We start from the raw sequence: 23,065 nt of genomic DNA on the forward strand, positions 1-23,065 counted from the left end.
TGTTGCTGGATCTTGTCAGAAATGCAGACTCGGAGTCACCTGAGACCTGCGGGCTCAGAGCCTGCAAGTTTGACAGGACCAGGTGGTCTGCGTGTGCTTCAGAGCGCTGGCCTGTAGGTCCTCTGGTCCAGCAGACACTTTCCAAGCCAGGAACTGGGCGTCCAGGAGAGGACGTCACCTGCCCATGCCGGGAAGCTGTGGCCAGGCCAGTGTGGCTCGCGCCCCTCCACCCTGGTGGACGCACGGTCACCACTTCTTCCCGCACAGCTGGGAGGCGCGCTCCTCCCGGAGCCTGAGGTGGACAGAGGACGGCCCTGTAAAAGAGTGGAGATGGAGGACAAGCCCGGGGCCCCCGGCAGGTGCAGGGAGCTGTGAACAGGGCCTGTGCGTGCCCGTACTCTGGTCTGGCTCCTGAACGCACAGTAGCGTTTCCCTGTGGAAACCAGGGAGTTCGTCGACTGCAGGAGTGTGATGAGTTTGAAATGACCTGGAGCAGGTATCTCCAAGAATAGTCCTTGGCCAAGGAGTTGATGGACAAACACCTCAACATCCACCGTTGGGGGCACTGCGGGGTGTACCCCAGGCAGTCTCAGTGCACTGAGCCCCAGGTGCCCAGGGCAGCAGCCACCACGGGAGCCACCTTACACCGGCTTCCTCCCTCACCTCATCTCATCAAGACTCCCCTCCAGGGCTTCTGGGCTTCTGGCCAACCAGCCCTGCTCTCCCACCTTCCTCCTAGCCTCTGCCCGGAAGGCCCCTGGACTGGCCTGAGAAGCACCCACTCTGCACTTGAAGGGGGTGTTTCTGTTCCCTCCAGAGATTTCCCTTGCTTGGTGATGATGCAGTTTGGGAGGAGCTGGGCTGCGGAGGAGGGGCTGACACTGGTTTGACCAGTTCCCGCTGCCATCAGCTGTGGGCTCTGAGAGGCGCTTGCCACCCCCTGTTCACCCTTCACTTTGGGGTCACAGAACTGCCTCAGAGACTTGGTTGGTGCAACGTAACCTGTGAAATTTAAAACGAGTTGCCAGGAGCCGGTTGTAATGTTGGCATATCCCGCAATTCCAGGCGTCAAAGAAAGACCTTGGGTTGACTTTGCTGTTTCTTCCTCAGAAGCCTGTAGGTCCCCACAGGACCAGCTGCACTCCAAGGCCCTGGCTCCCGGCCTGCCCCTCCAAACTCCCCCGTGGTGTCCCAAGCTCCTTATCACTGTTGGTTTGCTGTCCGGAAAACCTCTTTTGGAGGCCTCTATGGCAAGCAGAACCTTCTGGACCCTGTGCAGGGCAGCACACTGCAAGAGCTGAAGGCCCCTGCCTGACCACTCAGCCCCAAGGGGCCCAGCAGGAGACCCTCGCACCATGCCCAGCAGTGGCCCCCGTGTGCTCCAGTAAACCCTGACATCCACATTGGAATTCTATGTAACTTCCACACTCTGTGGAATAGTCTCCTTTGGACTTCGTAAAAACCATTTAAAGGGTAAAAACGCTCCTTACCTCACGAGGCTGTACAGAAACAGGCAGTGGGTGGATGGGGCCTCCTGGCCGGCGTCTCCCACTCCAGCTGGGGGGTAGTGGCCTCGGAGCCCGCTCCACACTCCCGGGAAAGGGAGGGGCATGGACAGGGTGTGTCCAGGAGAGCAAAGGGGGAGAGACAGGACCCTCAAGAGATTTAGAATCTTTGCACTTAAATTTAAAATGAATGTGAGATAAAATTAACTTATAGATTTAAGGATTTTAACTATTTAAGTCATATCATCTTTTTAAATATTTAAAATAAAAAATATTTAAATATCCAGAGAGCCTTGATGGCCTGAGCCAGTGCTTCTGGCTTCTTCTTTCCCTCCCTATCTGCCAGCGAATCTAGAGGGGACCCTCTTCTCTAACAAGAGGAAAGCAGGGCTTTTATGTAGAGGGAGCCGTGGAAAGGATGCAACCCTGCGGCCAGCGGGCTGCCCTAGGGGGCTCCACGGGCAGCGTGACCGCCACAGTCCTGTGCCCAGGAGGAGCAAGTGCAGACAAATGGCTTCTGTGCCTTTCCAAAAACATCTGATATCCTGGGGGACATGGGAACACTGGCCAGCACGCTGGACCCCGGCCAGGCACCTGCAAGCCTCTGCGTGGGCACGTGGACACCTGGGGCTAGTGAGCCCCCCACAGAGCTGGCCGGGCTCAGCCTCGAGGAGCATCGACATTACCGTCAAAAGGCAGCGCCCTTGACATGGAGAAAGCAGGTGAGCTGAGGGCTGGGAAATAGCTCTTCAGTGCAGCAGAAGCTGGTCAGCTACCAGCACGTGGATCTGTATCTGTGATCAGGCTCGTGTCCGCGGCACGGACAATGTCTCAGTGATCACCCCGGTGAAATATTCCATCGTGTTTTTAAAATTAGGACAGCCCAGCGGCTGGATTAGAGAGTGTGCAGGTCACTCTCAGGAAAGTGCTGTCGTTTCTGGGCCTGTCCCATCTGGCCAGGGCTCTCGAGTGAGTCGCCACCTCCCTGACCTGGGGCCTCCTGCATGGACCCATCGCAACCTTGCACGGTCTCAGAAGGTTAAATGAGATAGCGCTGACAGGTGCCCAGCCAAGTCCTTAGTGGCGATTTGATAAATATTTAAACTGAATCTATATTTGGAAACCAAGTAAAAATGGGAGAACAGAGAAGCTGTCCTTTCTGGTGACCTTCCTTTGCACGCAATCAGGGCATCCACCAAAAGGAGCAGGTTACCAAATGCACTGAATCCTAAAATTTAATAAAACCCCCCAAGATAGTGTCGCAGAAGATCTATTAAATAAACAAAACCTCAAAAATCCATGACAAGTAGAGGAGAAAATAATCAAGGACGTAAACGCTAAGGAAACCATCCATTAGCTGCCTCGATGGATCCATTCCAAACCATGACTTGGTTTTCACATGATCTGGGAGAATATTATACAATTTCAAAAGTGTCTGTAAACTAGTCATTTGCATCTGATTTCTCAATGTCTAATTTGTTCATCAGCCAAAGCTATGTGTATAAAACCAGCTTTTTAATCAGCTCGCAGAATGTGTATAAGCAAATTAATCTTCCATTTTATGAAAGAAGGATTCGTACACTCAGAATTAGCATGCATTTTGCACTTGATACGCAGAGAGAATGATTTACGCGGTTGTGTTCGCATGTGCCCCTGTAAACATCCACTTTAAAAACGGCCATGAATCCAAGATCATGTGCAGATTATAGATGCATTTTCCACCCCCAATAGCTGAGGTGAACGCAGACCAGTGTTTTCTGGCATGTGGGGAGGAGACTCGAGGAGGTTGCTAAGAGAAAGCAAATCCTTGCAACTTACATTCATTCGGAAGGAGAAAGAGGCGCAGCAGCTGACCGGGTAGGAACCTCTAAGGAGGCGCGGTCACGTGGCTGTGCTCCGTCGGGAAAGGGCGGCCGGACTCTGCCCTGCCCTGGGCACCCCACCCGCTCTGGGCTCCTGACCCCTCCAGTCCACGGTTCCCACTCGCGTGTGCGGGGCTTCAGGAGCTTTTGCCCGCCTGCTCAGTTTTGCTCCTGGGTCTTTTTCTAGTAAACAGTGCAGGATGAGCAAGTGACTTGCCTGGGGACCTCGGTGGTGTCACAGGGGGTGTGGCAGGGACTCTGAGGTCCCTCCGTGACATGGATTCTGTGACCCTGAAACTGAAGCTGCAGGCTTCCAACTGCAGAGCAGTGTTGCCTGCAGATGGGAAGGCATCCTGCGAAACGTGTAGTTAGGTGGTTCTCTTGTTGTGCAAATGTCATGGAGTTAATTACACAAACTTGGTGTCACAGCCTGTGACACACCCTAGGTTACAAAGTACAGGCACAGGATACCATACACATGGTCCACAGCTGACTGAAGTGTCTGCCAATACGTGGCTGTATTTGTCTCCAGCACAAATCTTAGGAGCTATAACCTGGCCTGGAAGCAGACTGAATTTATCAAAACTGAGACCCTTCCTGCCATGCTATTAAAAGGATTTGCCTGGCCCAGCAACCCCACGTCTAGGTACGCACTCAAAAGCACTCAGGGCAGGATCCCCAAAGGACATGTGTAGACTCACGTTCTCAGGAGTGTTATGCACAATGGCCACAAGGTGAAAGCAAGCCAGGGTCTGTCCATGGATGAAAGGATAAACACGTCATGTATGTGTGTGTGTGTATATATATATATATGAATATATGCTAATGAATATTCATATATATGAATACTATACAGCCTTAAAAAAGGAGATGCTGACACGTGCTGCAAAATGGGTAAACCTCAAGAACATGATAATAAGTTGAAATAAGCCAGACCTAAAAAGACAAATGTTTCCCAATAGCATTTGTGATGTGACCGGAAATAGCCAAATTCATGGATAGAAGCAGAACGGCAAAAATAAGCCAATGGGAGCATAAAAATTTTCTACAAAGTCCAAAAACCTGTCATTGAAATGAAAAGACACCTTCTGAGTGGCGTATGAGTACACCACATACGTGCAACAAGGGGCTAATAACCAAGGCCTGCAAAGTACTCATACAACTAAACTAAAAAGAAAAAATTAACCCAATAAAAAAAGTGCAGAATAGCTAAACAATCACTTCTCTGAAGAAGACCCAGAGATGGCCAACAGCCTCAACCACCACTTACCTTCAGGGAAATGCAATTCAAAGCCACAGTGAGATATCCGTTCACACCTGAGAATGGCCCAGCTCACAAAGACCAGAGACAACACGTGCTGGTGAGAGCGTGGAGAAAACAGAACCACCTGCGCTATGGGTGGGGATGTAGACTGGCCCAGTCTCTGTGGAAAACATAATATTTGGAGGTCTCTCAAAATATTAAAACCAGGCCCACCATATGACCCAGCAAGCCCACTCCTGGGTGCCAACCCGAAAATACAAAAGCCATGATTCCAAGGGCTAGCTGCCCTCCTCTGTTCACCGCAGCTCTATTCGTATTAGCCAAGTTAAGGAACAGCCTGAGTGCCCACGGACAGTTGAGTGGGTTAAGAAGAAGTGGTGCACATACACAATGGAATAGACTCAGCCGTGAAAAGATGGAATCTTGCCATTTGCGAGAATGAAGGTTGGAACTAGAGGGGGTGATGCTAAGTGAAATAAGTCAGGAGAAAGACGAACACCAGCTGGTTCACTCATGTGGAATATAGAGGAACAAAGCAAAGGAACAGAGAAAAGTAAATCCCAGCAAACCTAGAAACTGAGGCCACTGGAGGGGATGTGGGGGTGGGGAGTGAGGGGGAGGGGCCTAATGATTATGTTGGTGGATTATGGGTGGTTTGCTGGTAGATGTGGTGTGATAACATATATCTGAAAACATGTCAACCTGTGCCCTTAAATCACATGCAGTGCTGTAAACCACCATTCCCTCTATACAAATAAAACGCTAAGAGTGTAGAAGGTTAGATGCCAGAGGCTGGCAGTGGAGAGTGGGTCCACTGTTTATTTTGCAAGATGAAAAGCGTTTTGGAGATTGGAAGCTCATTAGTGTACATATACCTAATACTGCTGAACTGTATGTTTGAAAATGGCTAAGATGGTACATGTTACTTTATGAGTATTTTCCACGATTAAAAAAAAAAATGATCTAGAAGATCCTAGGCCTCTGCTGGGCCAGAACCCTGTCTTGCCTGCTCAGGCCTGTTCTTCAGGCAGGAAGGACATCATGATCTTGAGTGGGAAGACATTTATGCCTTTAAATTCACTAAACTTTAATGGAAATGTAGTACATCCTCCCCTCGTAACTACAAACGACAAAGCACAGAAGTGTTAACAGTGTCTGAGACTGTCACCAAGAAAAATCAGGTATTTCCCTATCAACTCCAAATACCATGATGTCTCAGAATATTGTTTAGGTGTTTCCATAATTCCAGAGATGACAGGGGATTAGTAGACAGACTAGTGTGTCTTCCTGATCAATAGCTTAATAAAGAAGCACACAGGTTCCTACATCACAAACTGTTAAATGTCTTGGAAATTGTATTTCAATAGGACAAATTTCCTGCATAATTCCCTGTATATTTTTGGAACACACTTTTTAAAATTTTTTTTTGAGATTTATTTACTTATGCACACAAGAACAGGGGTGCAGGCCAGAGGTGCGGGCAGTGAGAGGACTCACCAGAGACAGAGTGGGCAGCAGAACAGGCAGACTGACTGAAATACACTGCTGAGGGGAGCAGCAGGCAAGACAGGAGAGGTCTGCTGTGCCATGTGGGCATCTCCCTGGCCAGGGATCAAGCTCATACTGCAGTGGCTGTGTTTAGCTTCATAGGTTGCATCTTAACCCCTTGTGCCACCAGGGAGGCCCCGTGGAACACATTTTAAAACATCAGATTTTAGAGGAAAAACCCCCACAGTGCTTGAGTTTTCCACAAACAAGCCGGTGTTTGGTTAGTCTGTCGTGCAGGGTGGGCCGTTATCCTGCCTATGACACAGTGATAAAGACTAGCTGCTGACCAGTGACCACTTTTTGTTTACTAGTTGGGGTTGCCAAGCATAGCAGCAGCTGTATTTGAACCTACATGTAACTGCAAGTGTTTTCAAAGGACACAGAGGTGTCCAGCAGCCTGGGCCCCACACCCCGGCCAGGCAGTCAGTCGGACCTCTGAGCTAGTCTGTGTGGCCAGGAACCTGCCCACCACTCTCCTACCCCTGACGGGGTGCCCCAGCACCCCACAGACCCCCCCTGCAAAGTGATGGACAAGAGAGGCGCAGGGAAAGCAGGTACAGGCTCTGCCTTTCCGTCCCTGGCCCGCCCCCTGCCGGGTCAGCCTCGCTGACCCCTTCCCGACGTGCGAGGAAACGGGAGCAGTAGTGACTGAAATTCAGAGCAAGCGCACTTAAAGATTTTCACATCTGTTGGACATCCTTAAAAATTGATTTAATGGATTAATGGGCTGTGGATGGGTTTTACCAAGACTTTCGAAATCCCTCTGAAAATACAGACGATTCCTACATGAAATAGAAGTTTTGTTCTTCCAATGTCACTAAAATGAGGGGATGTTTCTTAATTACTCTTAGAAAGCTCTTGGCCTCACAGAAGGCAGGACTAGGTGATCAGGGCTCGGGATAGATGGGCAGATTATTTTTTTTTTTTTTATTTATGATTTATTTATTTGTTTGTTTGTTTGTTTTGTTTATACAAGCACTGGGTACAGTCAGAAGCGCGGGAGGGTGAGAGAATTCACCAGAGCCAGAGCAGGGAGCAGAGCAGGCAGAAGGACCAAAGGACACTCCTGAGGGGAGCAGCGGGCGGCAGGAGAGGTCTGCGCGCCATGTGGGACCCTCCTCCGGTGGCCGGGGAGCAGCCGGGGATCGAACCGGCGCCGCAGAGGCTGCGGGCAGCTTTGCAACCCAGCGCTCAACTGCTGCGCCACCGGGGAGGCCCTAGATGGGCAGATTAAACCGGAACCCTGGACGTTACTTTTCTGGAAAGTTCCTGGACCTGGAGCGTCTCCCTCAGGATGCTCCTTCCTCCAGGACCAGTCGCTTCTCTCTTCACGGTCGCAGCTCTCGAATGGTTGGGAAGGAATCTGCCCCACACCACAAGACGTTAGGATACCCCCATTCCTAAAGCCCAGCCCCTTCCCTCCCTCCTGAAAGTCCTTCACCCTATTCTCCCAGGTGAAGGAGTAATAGTGACTCACAGTGACTTCTGTGGGTCACGATTCTTTAATATATTGAGAAATCAGTTCTGCAAACAAGTGGCATAGAGCAGAGGACACCGGAACATGGCCATCGGAGGGGGTGCTGATTAAGGACAGTGGCTGTGAAGTCCTGTTGCGCAGCGAGGAGGGAGACGGCCAGGGTACGGCAGAGCCCTCACCCGCAGGCCCGTGTTCTGACTCCTGGGACCGTGCGGCTTACCTTACCTGGCAAAGGGGAATCGAGCCTGCACATGGAATTAACCCTAATCAGAGACCTCGAAATGGGGAGATCGTCCTGGATTTCCCACTTGGCTCCGGTGAAGTCGCTGGAGTTCTGAAAGTGGAGGAGGAGACAAAGGAGGGTCAGAGTGATGTGAGGTTATGTCAGAAAACTCAATTCCCTTTCCTGGCTGTGAAACGATGCAGGAAGGGGCAGTGAGCCAAGGGGTGCAGGAGCCTCAGGGAGCTGCAGGGGCCAGGGGAAGGATCTCACCAGAGTCGCTGGACAGGAACGTGGCGCAGACGCCTTGCTTTTAGCCTGGCGAGTGCCCCGACCAACTCCCCACTCACAGCAGCAGTGGACAGCACATTTGTCCTGTGGAGGCCAAGACGAAAGCTAGCAACACTGTTTCAGAAGATACAAGGGCCCTCAGGGAGAGCTGCCAGGAGAGGGCCGGCAGAGCGGGAAGGATGCTGCCTCCAGGGGTCCCCAGTCAGGGAAAAGGCTCCAGGATGACAGATCAAGAAGCAAACATGGCAGAACGTAGAGGAACAAAGCAAAGGAACAGACAGACCTGGACCCAAGCAGACCCTAGAAATGTGTCTGCAGAGGGGAGCCACAGAGGGGAGCCCAGTGGGCTGTGGACGGTGGGGCTTTGGTGACAGGTATGGTGTGGTCACAGACATCTGAGGGGACATGAACCTGTCCCCCTAAGCCATGGAAGGTGTTGTCAACCAGTGTCACTGCAACACAAAATAACACTATTAAAAAGAAATAGGCCATACACACCAACTGTCACATATACCCACGAGTCACTCACGGCTCACGGGGCTCACGGACTCCTCGGCAGTAGCGCCTGTCACTGTAGAAGAATCAGTCCAGGATTCAGAGCTTGAAACAATAACAGTCGCTGACTGTCTCTCAGAGGGTCTGCGGGTGAGGAACTGAGGCACGTGGCCAGGCGCTCTCACTCCACCGTGTCTGGGTCTTGCAACAAGATGGGATGCTTTGTCTCTGTGGTCACTGCAGGACCTTGTCCATACGCCACCTCTCCCGGTGGACACCCTCACACCGGAGGCGGCCTAGGTGCCTGGAAGAGGTGAACAGGGAGGGAAGGGGAGGGAGGGAGGAGGGGGCAGGAGGAGGAAGGAGGTGCAGCAGCAGCTGTGCAGCAGAGCCCCACTTTTCAGCACTAACCAGTCTCTAGATGGGACCGTATTGTGAAGATGCCTAACACACACCCAATAATACTCTGATGGTGTGTGATTTGTCCCAAGACAGCACCATTTGAAAATTTCAGTATGTAACGAAGCTTACATAAAACTGTGATTTACACACTGAAACAAAAAGCTGAATTTCATTTTTTAAAAAGTTTATTTACTTATAAAAGAGCTGGGGCACAGGTCAGAGGTGCAGGAGGGTGAGAGAACTCACCAGAGACAGAGTGGGGAGCAGAACAGACAGAATGACAAAGAAATACACTGCTGAGGGGAGCAGCGGGTGAAACTGGAGAGTTCTGCCACGCCATGTGGGAATCTCCCTGGCCGGCTGGGAATCAAACCGGCGCTGTAGAGGCTGCGGACAGCTTCACAGTGCTGTGCTCAACCCACTGCGCCACCACCGGGGAGGCCCCGAATTTCATTTTTGTCGACATAAAGAGATGAAATTAAAAATGAGTATATTAACATGGAAAAGATTATTTCAAAGCCTCTTCTTTTGCTGATGGAGTGGGTGTGCAAAACCAAGTTTGGGTAGCAACCCACTAACTTCTACACCATCACTGTGTTGCTTATTTTTTTTTGTTTCAATTTAACTGAACTTTTCTTTTTAATATGCTCTTTTACAAAATTCAACCAGCGGTGCACGAAAGGCAGCATAAAGACTCGCAAACACAGCATTTCTATACCTTACTAAAATGGCCTCAGACCATTAAGACAAAGACGGTCAAACACATAGACACGCCATGATGGGCTCGAATGCTCAGTCATTCAGATGCCCCAACCCCACGGGCCAGTCAGCGGCAATCGTCATGTCAACGTGAGGTTGCGAAGTGACTTCTATTTTAGTAAGAAGAACTCATTGTAAAGTGCTTTGATCGTGTAGTGGACGGATCGTAAAGCGGGGCTTTCTGTACTGCTTTAAAGACCCATCCTGTCTCGTGTCCTGGGCTGCCTCCTGTGACCTGGGATCTGCACATGGGTGCTGCCTCTCCATTGCGTGCCCTGGAGGAGAGGAGTGAAACTGATCTGCATTCGGCTCTTCGGTCACTTCCTTCCTCACTCTGCAAATGTGGGAGTGTTGACTGGCTGTGGTTCCCTTAGCTGTAATAATCCTGTCCTAGAGGGGCTATAATCCACCCGTTACAGCTAAGAAAACTGACGCTTACGGCGCTCTATGCTCTATGCTCCCTTCTGAACAAATCTCCAGTGGCACAGCGTTTGATGTTCAGGCACCCGTGAGGAGGCTGGGCCAATCACCTGGGCGAGGAGTACAGGTGCAGGAATGACTTGCGCACGTGACTGAACATGGTGTGACCGACCAAGGCCAGCTCTACCTGCTGCCTGGCGACAGGACACCACACCTGTGCCAAAGGGCCTGATGCCGTGGGTGGGGCGCTTCTCTCCCCTGGCTCTGGGCACAGATTGTAGCTGGCTGGGGCTCTGGGGATGTCAGAGGAGCTGCAGAGGCCAGGATGTGCTTGCCCACTGGGGCCTGTTCTCCTGAAACTCCACCAAGAGACAGACATGACCTTCACGCCTGGCCTCGCTGGGCTGCATGAGGAGAATGAGAGCTTCGTGGTGCAGAGGTGAACATTCCAGAAGAGCCCAGCCTCGCTCAGTGATGCCCAGGCTGCAAAACTACAAACACTGTGTGTTCTGGACTTCACGCCAGAGTTGTTTCAACAGAGAGGAAAAAATCTGGCAGGGGCAAATTCAAGATAAAGAATCTTGTCTGAACTGCCCCTCCTCCTGGCCCCTGCTCGCCTATTCTGCCCTCATGGGTACCTTCCCCACCTGACCCAGAGCCCCGAGCCTTCCCAAGACCCTGGTTCTCCAAAGCACCTCACGCCCAGCTTGCCCAAGAAGCTCCCAGTGATGACACCACAAAAAGGAACCGCTTCTGTCATGTAACAGCCCACACCCCCCACAGAAACAGCTCACACACCCCACAGAAAACTGGAGGCCCCTCCCTGAGTGTGCAGAGCAATGTAATGAAACCAGGGGAGCTCAGACAAACGGATACAGCAGCCAACACCCAGAGACACGTTGTCACACATTGTCTAAAACACCTCTCAGAGACAAATGCTTCAGGAGGAGACAATCTTAGAGATGGTTTTAGCTCTGCAGTGATATGTGAGGGCAGCAGCTCCAGGTTGGGAGCTGGGGAGCATTTTGATGTTTAAGGTGATGGCCAAAGTCATTTCTACAGAGGCCCAGGTCACCCTGCTTTAGGGGAACACATATGCCCACGGGTGGTCACTGCACAACAACCCTGAACTCACACTTTAAATTAGAATGACCGGAAGTCCTGGGCCACCTCTTCCACCGTGTGGGTGTGGACCTGCGTCCTCTCTGCCTTCACACAGCCTCTCTCTACTCTGTGACAGGGCCAGTGTGGGGTTCAGAAATGGAGCCCTAAATCAACACAGTCCCCTTTCCATTTAGCAGGCTGTCCCCGAGATTGTCAGCACTTTTGGGAAGGCTACGGCTTGGCCACCCATGTGTCCCCGGAGCACAGTCCCCGCCTGGGAGCTAGCAGGTGGCCAGTAAGGAGGTGCTGAGTGAGTGCAGAATGACTGAAGTATCTTTGACACTTACAGGGACAGCAGAAAGTCACTGCCGGGAGAGCTGCACTCCCAGCGAGCTCTCCGTTCGCTAATCTGAGGCTCCAGGACCGTCCTGTCAAAAATGGCCAGCGTCTTGGCTGTGTCCACCCAGGATGGGTCTGCGTGATCTCCCAGTGAGTGCCCGGGGCTGGCAAAACTTTCATTTCAATTCAGGTCACACTTATTGGGCAGTAACTGCCTGGCGTGAGGAGGGGGGTCTTCCCTGAGGCCAGATAGCTCTTCCTTCCCTACCGTAGTGTATATTCATTGCCCCAACAATAAATATGGCCAAGCACAGTGACCGACAAGAGAATTGGTCCCTGTCTTCGTGGAAATTACAATTTAATGGGGGAGCCATTCACGGGACCCACCGTGTGCCACCCAGTTGGGGCAGGTGCTGGAGAGAGAGTCAGGAGCAAACCCGGGGAAGTCCTGGCCCTCGGCAGCTGGTGTTCCAGGGGGGACGCAGACCTGGCCGGGTGGAGGGTCCAGGCCCGGCACAGGAGACCAGGGCCGGCTGACTTTCCCACAGCGGCTGCTGTAACCAACAAGCACCCACCAGAGGTTTTAAAGGCACCAACGAATTATCTCCCAGCGCCGCCCCGCCACTGCGCTTTCTGGGGCCCCAGGGCAGAACCCACTTCCCTGCCCTCCTGCCTGCTGCAGCCGCGAGCTTTGGCTCCAGGACCCTTCCTCCGGCTCCAGGCCCACCCCGTGACACCTTCCAGGCTCTCCCCCTTTCTGACACCTCCTCCTGTCCCGCTGCTGCTCCTGCTTCTGGGATGACAGGGCCCGGGACAATCCGGCTATGACCCCCATCTCCGCGGCCTGGAGTCAACCAGAGCTGCGCGCGGGGCTCCGCGCAGGTGGGGCGCGGTGGGGGGGCGCTGGGGCCCACGCAGAGCGGGCGGCCTCGGGGTGGGGGGCTGCGCCCCCGGAGCTGGCGGCTCTTATCTTCAGCAAGGACGCCGGGAGCGGCGGGGGGCTCCGGCCGGCACTTCGGTGGCTCGCGCAGCGCGCGCCCCAGCTCCACGCCCCGCGGCCAAGTTTCTTCATCTCGGGGAGGAAACTCGCTTCTCCCGGGGACGCTCTCGCGCCGCCCTCGTCCCGGGCACCCGCCGGCGCCGGCGCCGGGGCGCCCCGAGCCCGCGGGCGGGGGCGCGCCGAGGGCCGGGCGGGGCGCGGGGCGCGCGCGGGGCGCGCGGGGGGCGGGGCGCGGGGCGGCCGCGGCCTCCCGGGGCCTCCCGCGGCCGGGGCGCGCGGCGCGGACTACAAGTCCCAGCAGCCGCGGGGCGGGCGGGGCCTGGCGCCCTTCCCGGGAGCCGGCGCGCTGGGAAGCGCCGGGAGACGCAGCGGCGGCGGGCGGGGCGCGGGCGGGGCGGACGGGCCGGGGCTGCGCGGAGGGGCCGGGCGGCGGGCGGCGCTCGGAGCGGGCTCCGTGGCTAGCTCGGCGCCGGCGGCTGGGTCCCGGCTCGGGGCGCGCAGGCGGCGGGCGCGGGGGCCCCGGCGCGCCGGGCGGCGGGCAGCAGAGCGCGGACCCGCGCGCGCCCCGCTCCGAGCGCGGCCACTGTCCGGGCCGGGGCGGCCCCGGGGCGCGGAGCGCGGGGCCGCGGCTTTAATGGCTGCTCGGCGGGGCAGCGCCTAGGCGGGCAGGCGGCGGCGGCGCACAGGCCCGCGCCCGCGAGCTCCTCCGGCGGCCGCGCTCCATGGGGGCCCGCTGACCGCGCCGGGCCGCTCGCTCGCCGGCCGCGCGTCCCGGCCATGAACTGAGCCCGGGCCGGCCCCCCGCGCCGCCCGCGCCTTTCTTCTCGCGCCTCCTCCGCCCGCCGCGGCGGGCCCGGCTCCCCGGGGGCTGCGGCGGCCCGCGGGCCCCGGGGCGCGGGGCGGCGGCGGGGGGCGCGCGGCTCCGGGCGCGGCGCCTGCACCATGAACTACCAGCAGCAGCTGGCCAACTCGGCTGCCATCCGGGCCGAGATCCAGCGCTTCGAGTCGGTCCATCCCAACATCTACTCCATCTACGAGCTGCTGGAGCGCGTGGAGGAGCCGGTGCTGCAGAACCAGATCCGGGAGCACGTCATCGCCATCGAAGGTGAGGCCGGGCGCGCGGGGCGGGCGGCGCGGGGCGCGGGGCGCGGGGCGCGGGGCGGGCGCGGCGGGGGCGCGCCGGTGTGTGCGCGCGGGTGTCCACCCGCCGGCCAGCGCCGCGGGGCCTCTTGGCCCGCCGGGCCGGGCGCGCGCCGGGGCAGGCCGGGGCCCGAGCGCCCGCGAGGGCCGCCTGGAAGATGGATCGCCGCTGCTGTCACGGTAAAGGGCCGTAGCTCGCTCGGGCGAGAGGGGGGCGGGGGGCGCCCCAGTGACCGTCCCCGCCGACCCCGGGGGCAGCTGGAGCGCTCGGCGCCGCCCGGCCGGGGCAGGTTACGGGCCAGGTCTCAGCGCCTTGCTGGACATCGCGGGACGCTGCGGGCGCGTTTTGGGACGTGCCGCCGCTGGAGTGAGACTCTGGCCTGCGGGGTCAGGTGGAGCGGGGCCCTCTGCGTTTGCCAGGTCGGGGGCACCGCGGGGCAGACGCAGCCGGCACTGCGGGCGGCTGGGGTGGCCGTGCGGGTCCGCCGGCCCCTGTGCAGAGGCTGGCATCGCCCGTGTTTTCTTGCCCAAACCCCGGGCCGTGTTGGGAGGCTGCCCGAGTGCGCAGCAGCGCTCAGCCTGAGGGTCTCACTTTCACACGCTGGCTCCCCAGCCCCCAGGCAGGGCCTTGACCTGCGGGAGAGGTGCTGAGGTGCCCAGAAGTCTGCCTCTCGGGGTGTATGTCCTCTCTGGCTGGTCAGGGGCTCCTGTTTCGCGGCTGCCAGACTGCTGGCTTGTTCCTTGCTTTGTCCCTTTGGTCCTTGCCAAGCCTCTCCCCAGGGGCCAGGTGGGAGGTGCACTGGGGATGTGGAGTGACACCCCCTCCACCATCAGAGGGTGTCTCCCCAGCTAATGATGGGGAAGGGTCTGTGGGGTCAGTTGTGCATGCTACAAAACTGTCCTAACCAAAGGCCAGAGGGCTGCTGTTGGGAACGTTGAGAAGGTTCCAGTGCCCGGTATGGGTGGGTGACGCTGCTGTCCCGGCTCCCTTCCATCCAGGGGCACAAGGAGCCACCCAGATGGACTTTGCTCTGGCGTCCTGCAGTCTGAACTGCCAGCCCCAAAAAGTCTGGGCTGACCCTGGGCCAGTGAGACGGAGGAGGTGAACGTGGTGGTGCTGGGCCTGGCATTCGGCTGGCCCAGTCCTGGCAAAGAGTCCCCACCGGGCTGCCGATGGCCGATCGTCCATAGGGATGGCTGCACCCCAGGGGGCTCTGAGCCGCGCTGCAGCCTCTGTGTGGCTGGCTCACCCTGTACCTGGCTGCCCTGTTGGCAAGAGCTTCCTGATTTCCTAAGAGGCAGGGGCTCCACGTGCCTCTGACAGGCCTCTCCGGAGGTCCTGGCCCCGCAGGGGTGGGGGCTGTTGCAGAACGGCCCCAGAACTGGTCCCCACTCTGTCATGCAAAGTGAAAGCTGCCCTGTGCCTGTCTCGCTGGTCTCTTTCCAGCTCTCCGACAGCCGCCACAGTCTGATGAAATACTCTGCAAGCCCGTGCCAAGTGCCTGACGCACCTGGCCGGAGGGCGGGTGTCGCGGGCCCTCGCCCAGTGGGCATCTCGGTGCCTGGTCCTCGCCGCCCATCCTGGAGGCGGCTCGGGGGCTCCGGCTCTTGCAGGCAAAGGCAAAGGCGTCTGACTTTCTAGCAAGAGGATGTGGCCTCATGTTTCTCTCTTTTTTTGCAACGTTGTGGCTGGGTCCCGGGTGGTGGTCGTGGGCGCCCCAGGAGCCCTTTGTGATGTGAGACTTTGTGTCCCTCCTTGGCGGGTCCTTGTCCTTTCTGATCAGCCTCGGAACTGGTGAAGGGCGCTGGCCGCCGCGGCTGTGGCGAGGCTGTGATGTTTCTGGGGGAAGAGGCACCGTCCGTCCTGTCGGGGCCGGTGGTCTGTCCGGTCGAGGCCAGGGGGGCTAAGTGCCACCCCCCCGAACTGGCCTCTGTTCCCCGCGCTCGTGTCAGTGATGATGCCTCCTCGCGTTTGTACAGAACTTGAGCAGAAACACTCTTCCTTCATCATCTCACGTGTGGCCGGCCCGGCCCAGAGAGAGGAACCGGGGCCTCTTTACCTCCAGATTGTGTCGAGGGACGTCAGGAGGGACAGTGACCTGCAGGTTGGGCTGAGGCCATTCAGAGCCTGGTCTGTCCTGCGCAGTGCCGGGGCTGCAGCCCCCCAGCCCCGCTCCTCAGGGGGGCCCTGCCCTTCTGATGTGTGTCCCTCATGCAGGAGAGGGCTCCCAGCGCCGGCAGCGTCTGCCCGCATTGGTGCTGTGTGGGAACTCGGGATTCTTGGATGGGGGTGGGGTGGAGGGTGGTACAATGTGTGAGAAGAGGAAGCTGCAGGAGGAACTTGGGGCTCTCCCAAGATGGGGGAACCCCTCTATTCTCCCCCCCCCCCCCGTTCTCCTTTACAGAGTCTGTCCGGGTGGCTGGGGACTCGTGCTGGGTGTGGCTCATCCGCTCCTGCTCCGGGGGCGCTGGGTGGCTATAAGGCTGCTGTGTGTCTGCGGGAGCCCACGGTGGACGTGGAGGGGTGCCCGGCAGCAGCGCTCCCAGCTCTGCCCCACCTGTGCGTGGAGGACAGCGCGGGCTGCGTTTAAAATACAACCCCGTGCGCGTCACAGCAGGGGTGTAAAGGCACTCGTGCCTCTGCCAAAGTGCCGGCCTCTCCCCACCCCTGCACACGCGTCTTTGACGCCAGTCAGTGGCAGGACCCATGAGCCCGGTTCGAGCTCCCCTCGTGCTCTGAGGACCTGCGCACGCGCGCTCCCCGTGGTGCCATCCGCCCGTGCTGGTGGCCGCCCTGGGCTGGCCGCTGACCTTGTCCGGGGGAAGGGTGAGTAGGCTCGGGCTCCGAGCGGGCCTGGTTGGAAAATCTCTTCGGGGTGGGCTGACCCGTGTGTTTCAGGGCAGGAGCTCCCCAGACCCCCAGGGCAAAGGAACTGTGGTTTGCACTCAGTCTTGTTTTGAAGCATTTACTTTAGGCAGTTTTTTCAGCTATTTAATTTAGACTTTGAGAGATTTATTCACCCCCCCCCCCGCCCCCACCTCCCCGGCAAATAAACAACCCTGAAGTTTAAGAGGGCACATTGTCTATGGTTTTCAGACTCTCCTGATCAGCTCCTGGGGTGCCCTGGGGGCCGGGCGAGCTGGGAGAGGCTGCCCTGGTCGGGTGTCTCTGGGCCCGGAGCCGGGACTTCCTGTGCAGCAGCCCGTCTGGTTCCCCCTCGAGTCTCCCTTAAAGCGTCTGTCTGGGGTGGCTGGGGTTGAGCAGATGAGTCAACTGCTTCTTGTTAAATCCAGCTTGTTCTTCTGAGGCTGGGCCTCTGTTGGCGAAGGCGGACCGCAGTTCAGCCTGCCAGCCGCCGGGTTGCCGTGGGTGATAACCCGGCAGGGCCCGGCTCGAGCCCCCGCCTGCCCGTGTTCCTCGCACCAGCCTGCAGACTCGGGGAGCCACGCTCAGGCTCCGGAGAGGCCAGCGGTGGTCCGGTCCAGTGGCCGGCAGGAGAACTCTGCCTGGCATCCCTGGTGAGGGCCCTGCCACAGGGGGATTCCAGGGCTGACCCTGGGACTTGGGGGGCCTGGGAAGACAGGGCAGGAGCCCCCACTTAATCCCATAACATAACTGTTGAGCTCCGTGTCCCGGCACAGTGCTGGGTGCTCTCTGCATCTTCTCAATCCTCACAGGCCACGACGCAGATGCCGCCTCTGGGGCCCAGAATGTGGCAGAACCCTGCGGGAGTGGGGGTAGGTGAGCTGGTCGACTCTTAGCTCCTTGTGGGACAGAGTGGGGCTCTGGGTATGCGTGGGGTCCCCCAGCTCGCTGGCAAACCATCCTTGGGTGTGTTCCGAAGGGACACGCGACGGAGGGCTGGACAAGGCGGCACAAGCACGGCGGCCTCTGTCCAGACAACCACCTCGGCAGGGCTCTGTGGGAGCCTCTGTCGTAGAGGAGTAGATCGAGCCTGGTGTTACGGGTGTTGGGGACAAACACCTTCCTGCCACGGCTGCGTGTGATTCCTCTTGGTTGGCATCAACTGTATTAATCAAAGCTTGCAGGTGCGGGTCCTGGAGGTGACTGATGGCTGCTAGCTGCGTCCAGGTTAAAGCCCCATCGCCACCCGGCTCCCCTCCAGGCGCGATGTCCCTGTGCCCACTGTGGTCACTTCTGGGAAATGCCCCCTTGTCTGCTTGGGGCTCACCCTCTGGGGTCAGCCTGGGGTCAGTGTCTCCCCCCGCCCCTACCCTGGCTGCCTGCCCAGCCCGTTTCCTGGGTCTGCTCCTGCCCGCAGCCCTGGGCGCTGCTCGGTCACTTGCTGTGTCCCGTCGGGCCCTTGGCGCAGGCCCAGGACCTGTTCGTCGATGGGAGGACCTGCCGAGGGGTGCTTTTCCTCCAGAGCTGGGGTCCTTTCGCTCCTCCTTGGCACGTGGACAGTGTCCATCTTTTGGCAGAAGCGAGGCTGTTTTGAAACGGTCACGGGACCGCACGGGTTCGGCCGGGCACCGCTTGGGCCCAGCGGGCCACCTGGCACGGAGGCTGAATGCTGGGTCGTGTTCGGGGGGAGACGAGATGGCGTGTGTAGGGGAAGAGAAAGAGGTGCTCCTGGACCCCGGCCGTGGTGCTGTTGCCCCGTGCCGGTGTCCGTGGGTTTCGGACACGGGATCAGCACCGCTTGGGGACGTGTATGTGACAGACTGGACGCTGACGTCTGCAGTGTCTTCAGCATTGGTTCTCGGGGATGAGTGTGCAGGCAGGTCATACGGAGGGCTTGGGAGACCCCCCCCCTTCTCCCGTCCACCCCTGGTTCCCAGACCTGCAGCCGCTGGGCACGAGCTTTCTCACAGGCTTGCCGAGGGTGCCGGGGCTGCTGGTCCGAGGACCACACTTTGAGAAGCGCCGCTGTGGCCCGCCTTCCCGCATCTTCACGGGGCGGGGGCTGCTTCCTCTTGCCTTCCACGCAGGTGACAGGTGTGAGCAGCCCAGGGTGCAGCTAGGGCCGCATGCAGTGGAGGAGGGGCATCATCCCAGGTGCCAAGGGGCCCAGGTCCTCTGCCCTTGTGATGCCCGGCACCCGTGCAGTGGGGTGGGGAGGGAGGGGGTGGGGTGAAGGCAAGGGCCCCAGAGGGAGGCGCCCAGCTGAGCCGCCTCTGGGCCCCATCATGCCAGTTTCCTTCTGTCTTGTGGCGATTGTGAACTGTTTGGGGGCGTCCTTCAGCCTTGGCTGTCACTTGGCCTGTGGCACGTGCGCTGCCTTGGAGTTAAAAGAGGGGCGCTATGTTAGGCGCGTGAGGGGGCCTGTGGGGGGGCCCGGAGGAAGTGACTCAGAAGCAGCTGCAGGAACCTGCCAAACAAAACCCCTGGCCTGTTCCTGCCACCTCACTTTCTTGTCCCAACCACTTTTTATTTTGTTAAGAACAAAATCCCTTATTTTGCGTCCTCGCCCCGCGTGCCCTGCAGGTGTTTATAGTTTGTGAGTCTCGCTCCGGCTTGTTTTAACTACTGATTTGGTCTGGTCTCGTGTTTCTTAACATTCAGACAAACCCGTATTCCTGCCTCCCCCCCAACCTTGGAGTCCTTCCTTTAAGTGATTGAGTTTGGCAAAGCGGATCAGGCTTAGTTATTTTTAAAATCCAGGGTTTGGGGTTCTGAGCTGGTGCTTTAACTGCATAATTCCTTCCCTTTGTGAAGCGCCCTTGCCTGAGACGCAGAGGGCTCCCTACAGATGTTAATCTCTAATCTCCGCAGCATCTGTTATTTTTGTGCAGGGGGTTGAGTGCAAGGCTTTGTGTGCGCTCGGCTTCCCGGTCCTTCCGGGAGCTCTGCCTCTGAGGCCGAGCGGGATTTCTGGATTTCTGGTTCCTGTTTGCAGCGTGGGAGCCTGTGCCGGGGCTGTGTGGGGACTTGGAGCTGCCGCGACGCTCCTCCCGGGCAGGGCTGGCATGGTAGTTTGGGTGTAGTCCCCCTCCCTGTGTACCCCACTCACAGCTGATCAGATCACAGGGGTTGTCTTGGCTTTGCCTGGGGGCTGGGGAGGAAAGGAGCAGATGCCAGTCCTGGTAGGAGAGGACCCTCCGCAACCGCGGAGAGCTTGTGTGCCAGCCAGAGACTAAATATAGGCTGGAGGGTGGGGACCCGGCCCCGGGGCTGCCCCGCTGCGGACCGCAGCCGCCACTGGTCACCCGCACCCGCCGCCCGCAGGAACAGGTGGCTGCCCGAGCTCCCGGGAACAGATTGGTGTTTTTGTTTAACCAGGGGCTCATTTGCACATTTCACACTTCTCCCGCTGTTTGGTGGGATTGCCTTTTTTGGGCTGCAGTGTTGGAGTGTTTGTGCAGTGTTTCTACACAAGCAACTGTCTAATCTTGAAAACTGCTCATGCCGTCTGCTTGTCATTAGCGGCCTGGTGAGAGCTTTTTTTTAGGGTGGGAAACACTTTTCAAGGCTCTGGGGAAAGAATTCCCAGTGATACCGGCCCTGCTCAGCGGTGATGTATGTTCGGGCTCAGGAAAGTGCCGGCATTCTCCAGGCGTGAGCAGGCCGGGCGCGCCCCTCCCCAGCCCGTCCCCTCGGCGCGGCGCGTCCTCCGGAGACGGGCTTCCGGAGCGAGCTCGGCTGTCATTCGAGTGGTAGTTGACTCAGTCGTGCAGGATTGAGGCCACCTGAAAGGAAGGGATTAGAAAAAGTTTGTTTTTTTGTGAGCGCCTTCAGCAAAACCACGAGACCCACCTTCGTTTTCTCTTTTCACTCCTTGCACGCTCTTGCCGTGCCGTGCCGCGGTGGCCTCCTGCGGGGCTGGCTCTCCTGGTGCCGGCCTGCTGGAGATGGCAATGAAGAGGAGACAGATCTGGAAAGAGTGGAGGACCCCGAAATTCCACAGCTTGTTTTCAGCTGTGCCCTGCTGCCCCGGGAGACCCGAGGTGCTCCAGGGAGGTGCTTCTGGGGCCAGCCTGCCCGCTTTGAGGCTGTTCTCAAAGACCCGGTGGGGTGGGGTGGGGTGGGGTGGGGTGGGGAGGGAGCAGGACCGCTCCTGTTCCAGTCAGGCTGGGGACCTGATTTCAGATGCCTGCAGCCTCCGTGTCTCCTGTGAAGCGGCGCTGTCGGCCTGGCCTGCCCATGTTCTGCGTCTTTTCTTTCGGAGCTGGGGATTGAGACCACTTCAGACGCCCGCGCCCTCTGGGTCTGCATTTGACGGTCAGCCTGGAAGCGTGTCCAGTCCTCAGGCAGGGCATCCTCGCAGCCGGCCTTGTGGATGCAGCATCAGGTTGAGTCTCTGAGGCTCCCACCCTGGCCCCCTGGGTGCTGCGCGCTTAGGCGATGCTGCTGGCCCACTGCTGCTGGACTCCGCGCCTGCCCTCCACCTGCTCTCGGGGTGCTGTGGAGAGCATGCTCTGCCCCTTCAGAAAGTGCCTTTTGGTGCCTACACGTCCTTGTTCCTATTGGGGTGTGCCTGCAGCTTGGGGCGGGGCCATGGTGCTTCTCTGTCCTGGGCGTCCAGCCTGGCACGACCCAGTGGGCTGTGGCCCTGGGGTGGGGAATCTCGTGGTGGCTGGTCAGGGTGGGCGTCTCCACTCTCAGGGGCCAGGTGATCTGCTGCCTCCTGCCTTTGGTCTTCTTTCTTTCCATTATTTGCTGGTGAACAAGTGTTTGAATGGCCAGTGCATTTCCTGCCTGCGTTAGATATCAGGTTTCGAACGTTTGTCATTTTCTCCAGACTGCACCTTCCGTGTTAGGGGTTGCTGGGGGGTCCTTCTCCGGGAAGCAGGTTCCTTTAAACCCAGGGCAGGAGCTAGGACAGGCCAGGCCCTGCCCTGCCCCACCCCTGCACCTGGTCCCTGCCCCACCCCGTCCTGGCCTTTGACTGCTGGCCGAGGCTCTGGTCAGCTGCCCTCCCCCTGCCTGGGCCACCCCAGCCCCACAGCTCGCCACCTGGGTTCGGACATCATTGGGCCTTGCTTGCTGTTTGAAAGGAAACTTTTTCTTTACTCTGGTTCTAAGCTGTTCTGCGCTCCTAGTAGTTTCACATTAGCATTAACCAGCTTCTGTGTTTGTAACAATTATGCTGAAGACACAAAAGAGAAAGCAAGCCAAGTGTTGCCAGCTCTGCTGTTGCTCTCTGGGGGTCACTGTCTTTGTTCTTTGTGCTGTGTCCGGGAGCTGCCCATCCCCCTTGCAAAGGCCAGGGAGGGCTGGGGGGCCTGGGCCCGGCTCTGGGATGTGTGCCAGGGAGGACGCGCTAGTGGCTTCACAGGCGCAAGCGTCGACTTTGCCTGGGTGGGCGGCCGCGCACATCCCCACCGCCCACTGTCTGGGAAGTGGCTGGAACGAGGTCCACAGCGGGGTCATCCAGCGCTCCAGGCTCGCCAAGCGGGCTTTACATCTGGGGGTGCATGTGAATGTGTGGAGTCAGCCCTTGTCCCAGACAGCCCCATCCTTGGGGGGCTTGTCCCAAGCCTTGGGGGGCTTTCCAGGGGGCTTGGTGATGGGCACTCATCCTCCAGAACCGAGTCTCCCCAGCCTGAGAGAGCTCGGTGAGGCCCGCCCGGTGGAGGAGAGCTCAGCCCGGCCGTCGGCGGGCAGGGTGCTTCGGTGGGGCAGGCGGAAACTGCTGATCATGGATTTCCACATGGGGAAAGGAGGCGCTGCTCAGGGGACAGCACCTCAGCTGTCCCAAGGGAGTGGCCCCTTGGGTTCAAAGCTGGGGTGCCTCTGGGCCTTTTAAGGAAACTGGTAGCCTGGGCAGGTGGGGGAGGAAGTTGGAGAACAGGTGAACCCCAAGAGACGCAGGTGGAGGCGCAGGCCAGAGGGTCTCAGGATGGAGGGAGTAGGGCAGGGGAGGGGTGTGAGCCCAGAGGTTCGCATGGGAGGGAGGCCGTGGCCGCACAGGGTGGCCGGGGTTGGTGAGGTGGAGGTGGATGTGTGGTTTCAGCTGAGAGACGGGCGTCTCGAACAGGGTGCCGCCACGCCCTCGCTGCAGCCTCTGAAGTGGTGGCAGAGGTTGGGGGAGCTGCCAGGAGCGGCGGTATCCCCAGGGGGCCTCATGGCCGAGCTGCTGCTCACGCCCCGGGTGGTGGTGGCCTCTGTGTCCTGCCGGCCTCGCTCCAGAGCCTTGTTTCTGGATTTTCCCTTAGAACATTTTGGTGTTACCTGGGTCTCGCAGCCCGTGCTTGCCTTTCTGGTCCCCTTATGCTTGGGGTACAGCAGCCACCCTAGCCCTGTGCCCGACGGCACCACCATGGCTGCAGCCCCT

General features: G+C 58.3%; 1 protein-coding gene across 2 annotated transcripts in view; it reads left to right on the plus strand.

The window, feature by feature from the left end:
* Window positions 1-13,628: 13,628 nt before the first annotated feature.
* Window positions 13,629-23,065, plus strand: part of AGAP1 (ArfGAP with GTPase domain, ankyrin repeat and PH domain 1) — a gene marked incomplete at both ends in the record, with an annotated part of 360,154 nt that continues 350,717 nt past the window's right edge. For both annotated transcript variants that reach the window (XM_084255022.1, XM_084255023.1), the window contains one exon: window positions 13,629-13,791. In XM_084255022.1, coding sequence (XP_084111148.1) covers window positions 13,629-13,791 — 163 coding nt within the window. The remainder of the gene's footprint in view (window positions 13,792-23,065) is intronic.

Source organism: Talpa europaea (assembly GCF_964194135.1).
Source record: "Talpa europaea genome assembly, chromosome: 1".
Lineage (NCBI taxonomy): Eukaryota > Metazoa > Chordata > Mammalia > Eulipotyphla > Talpidae > Talpa > Talpa europaea.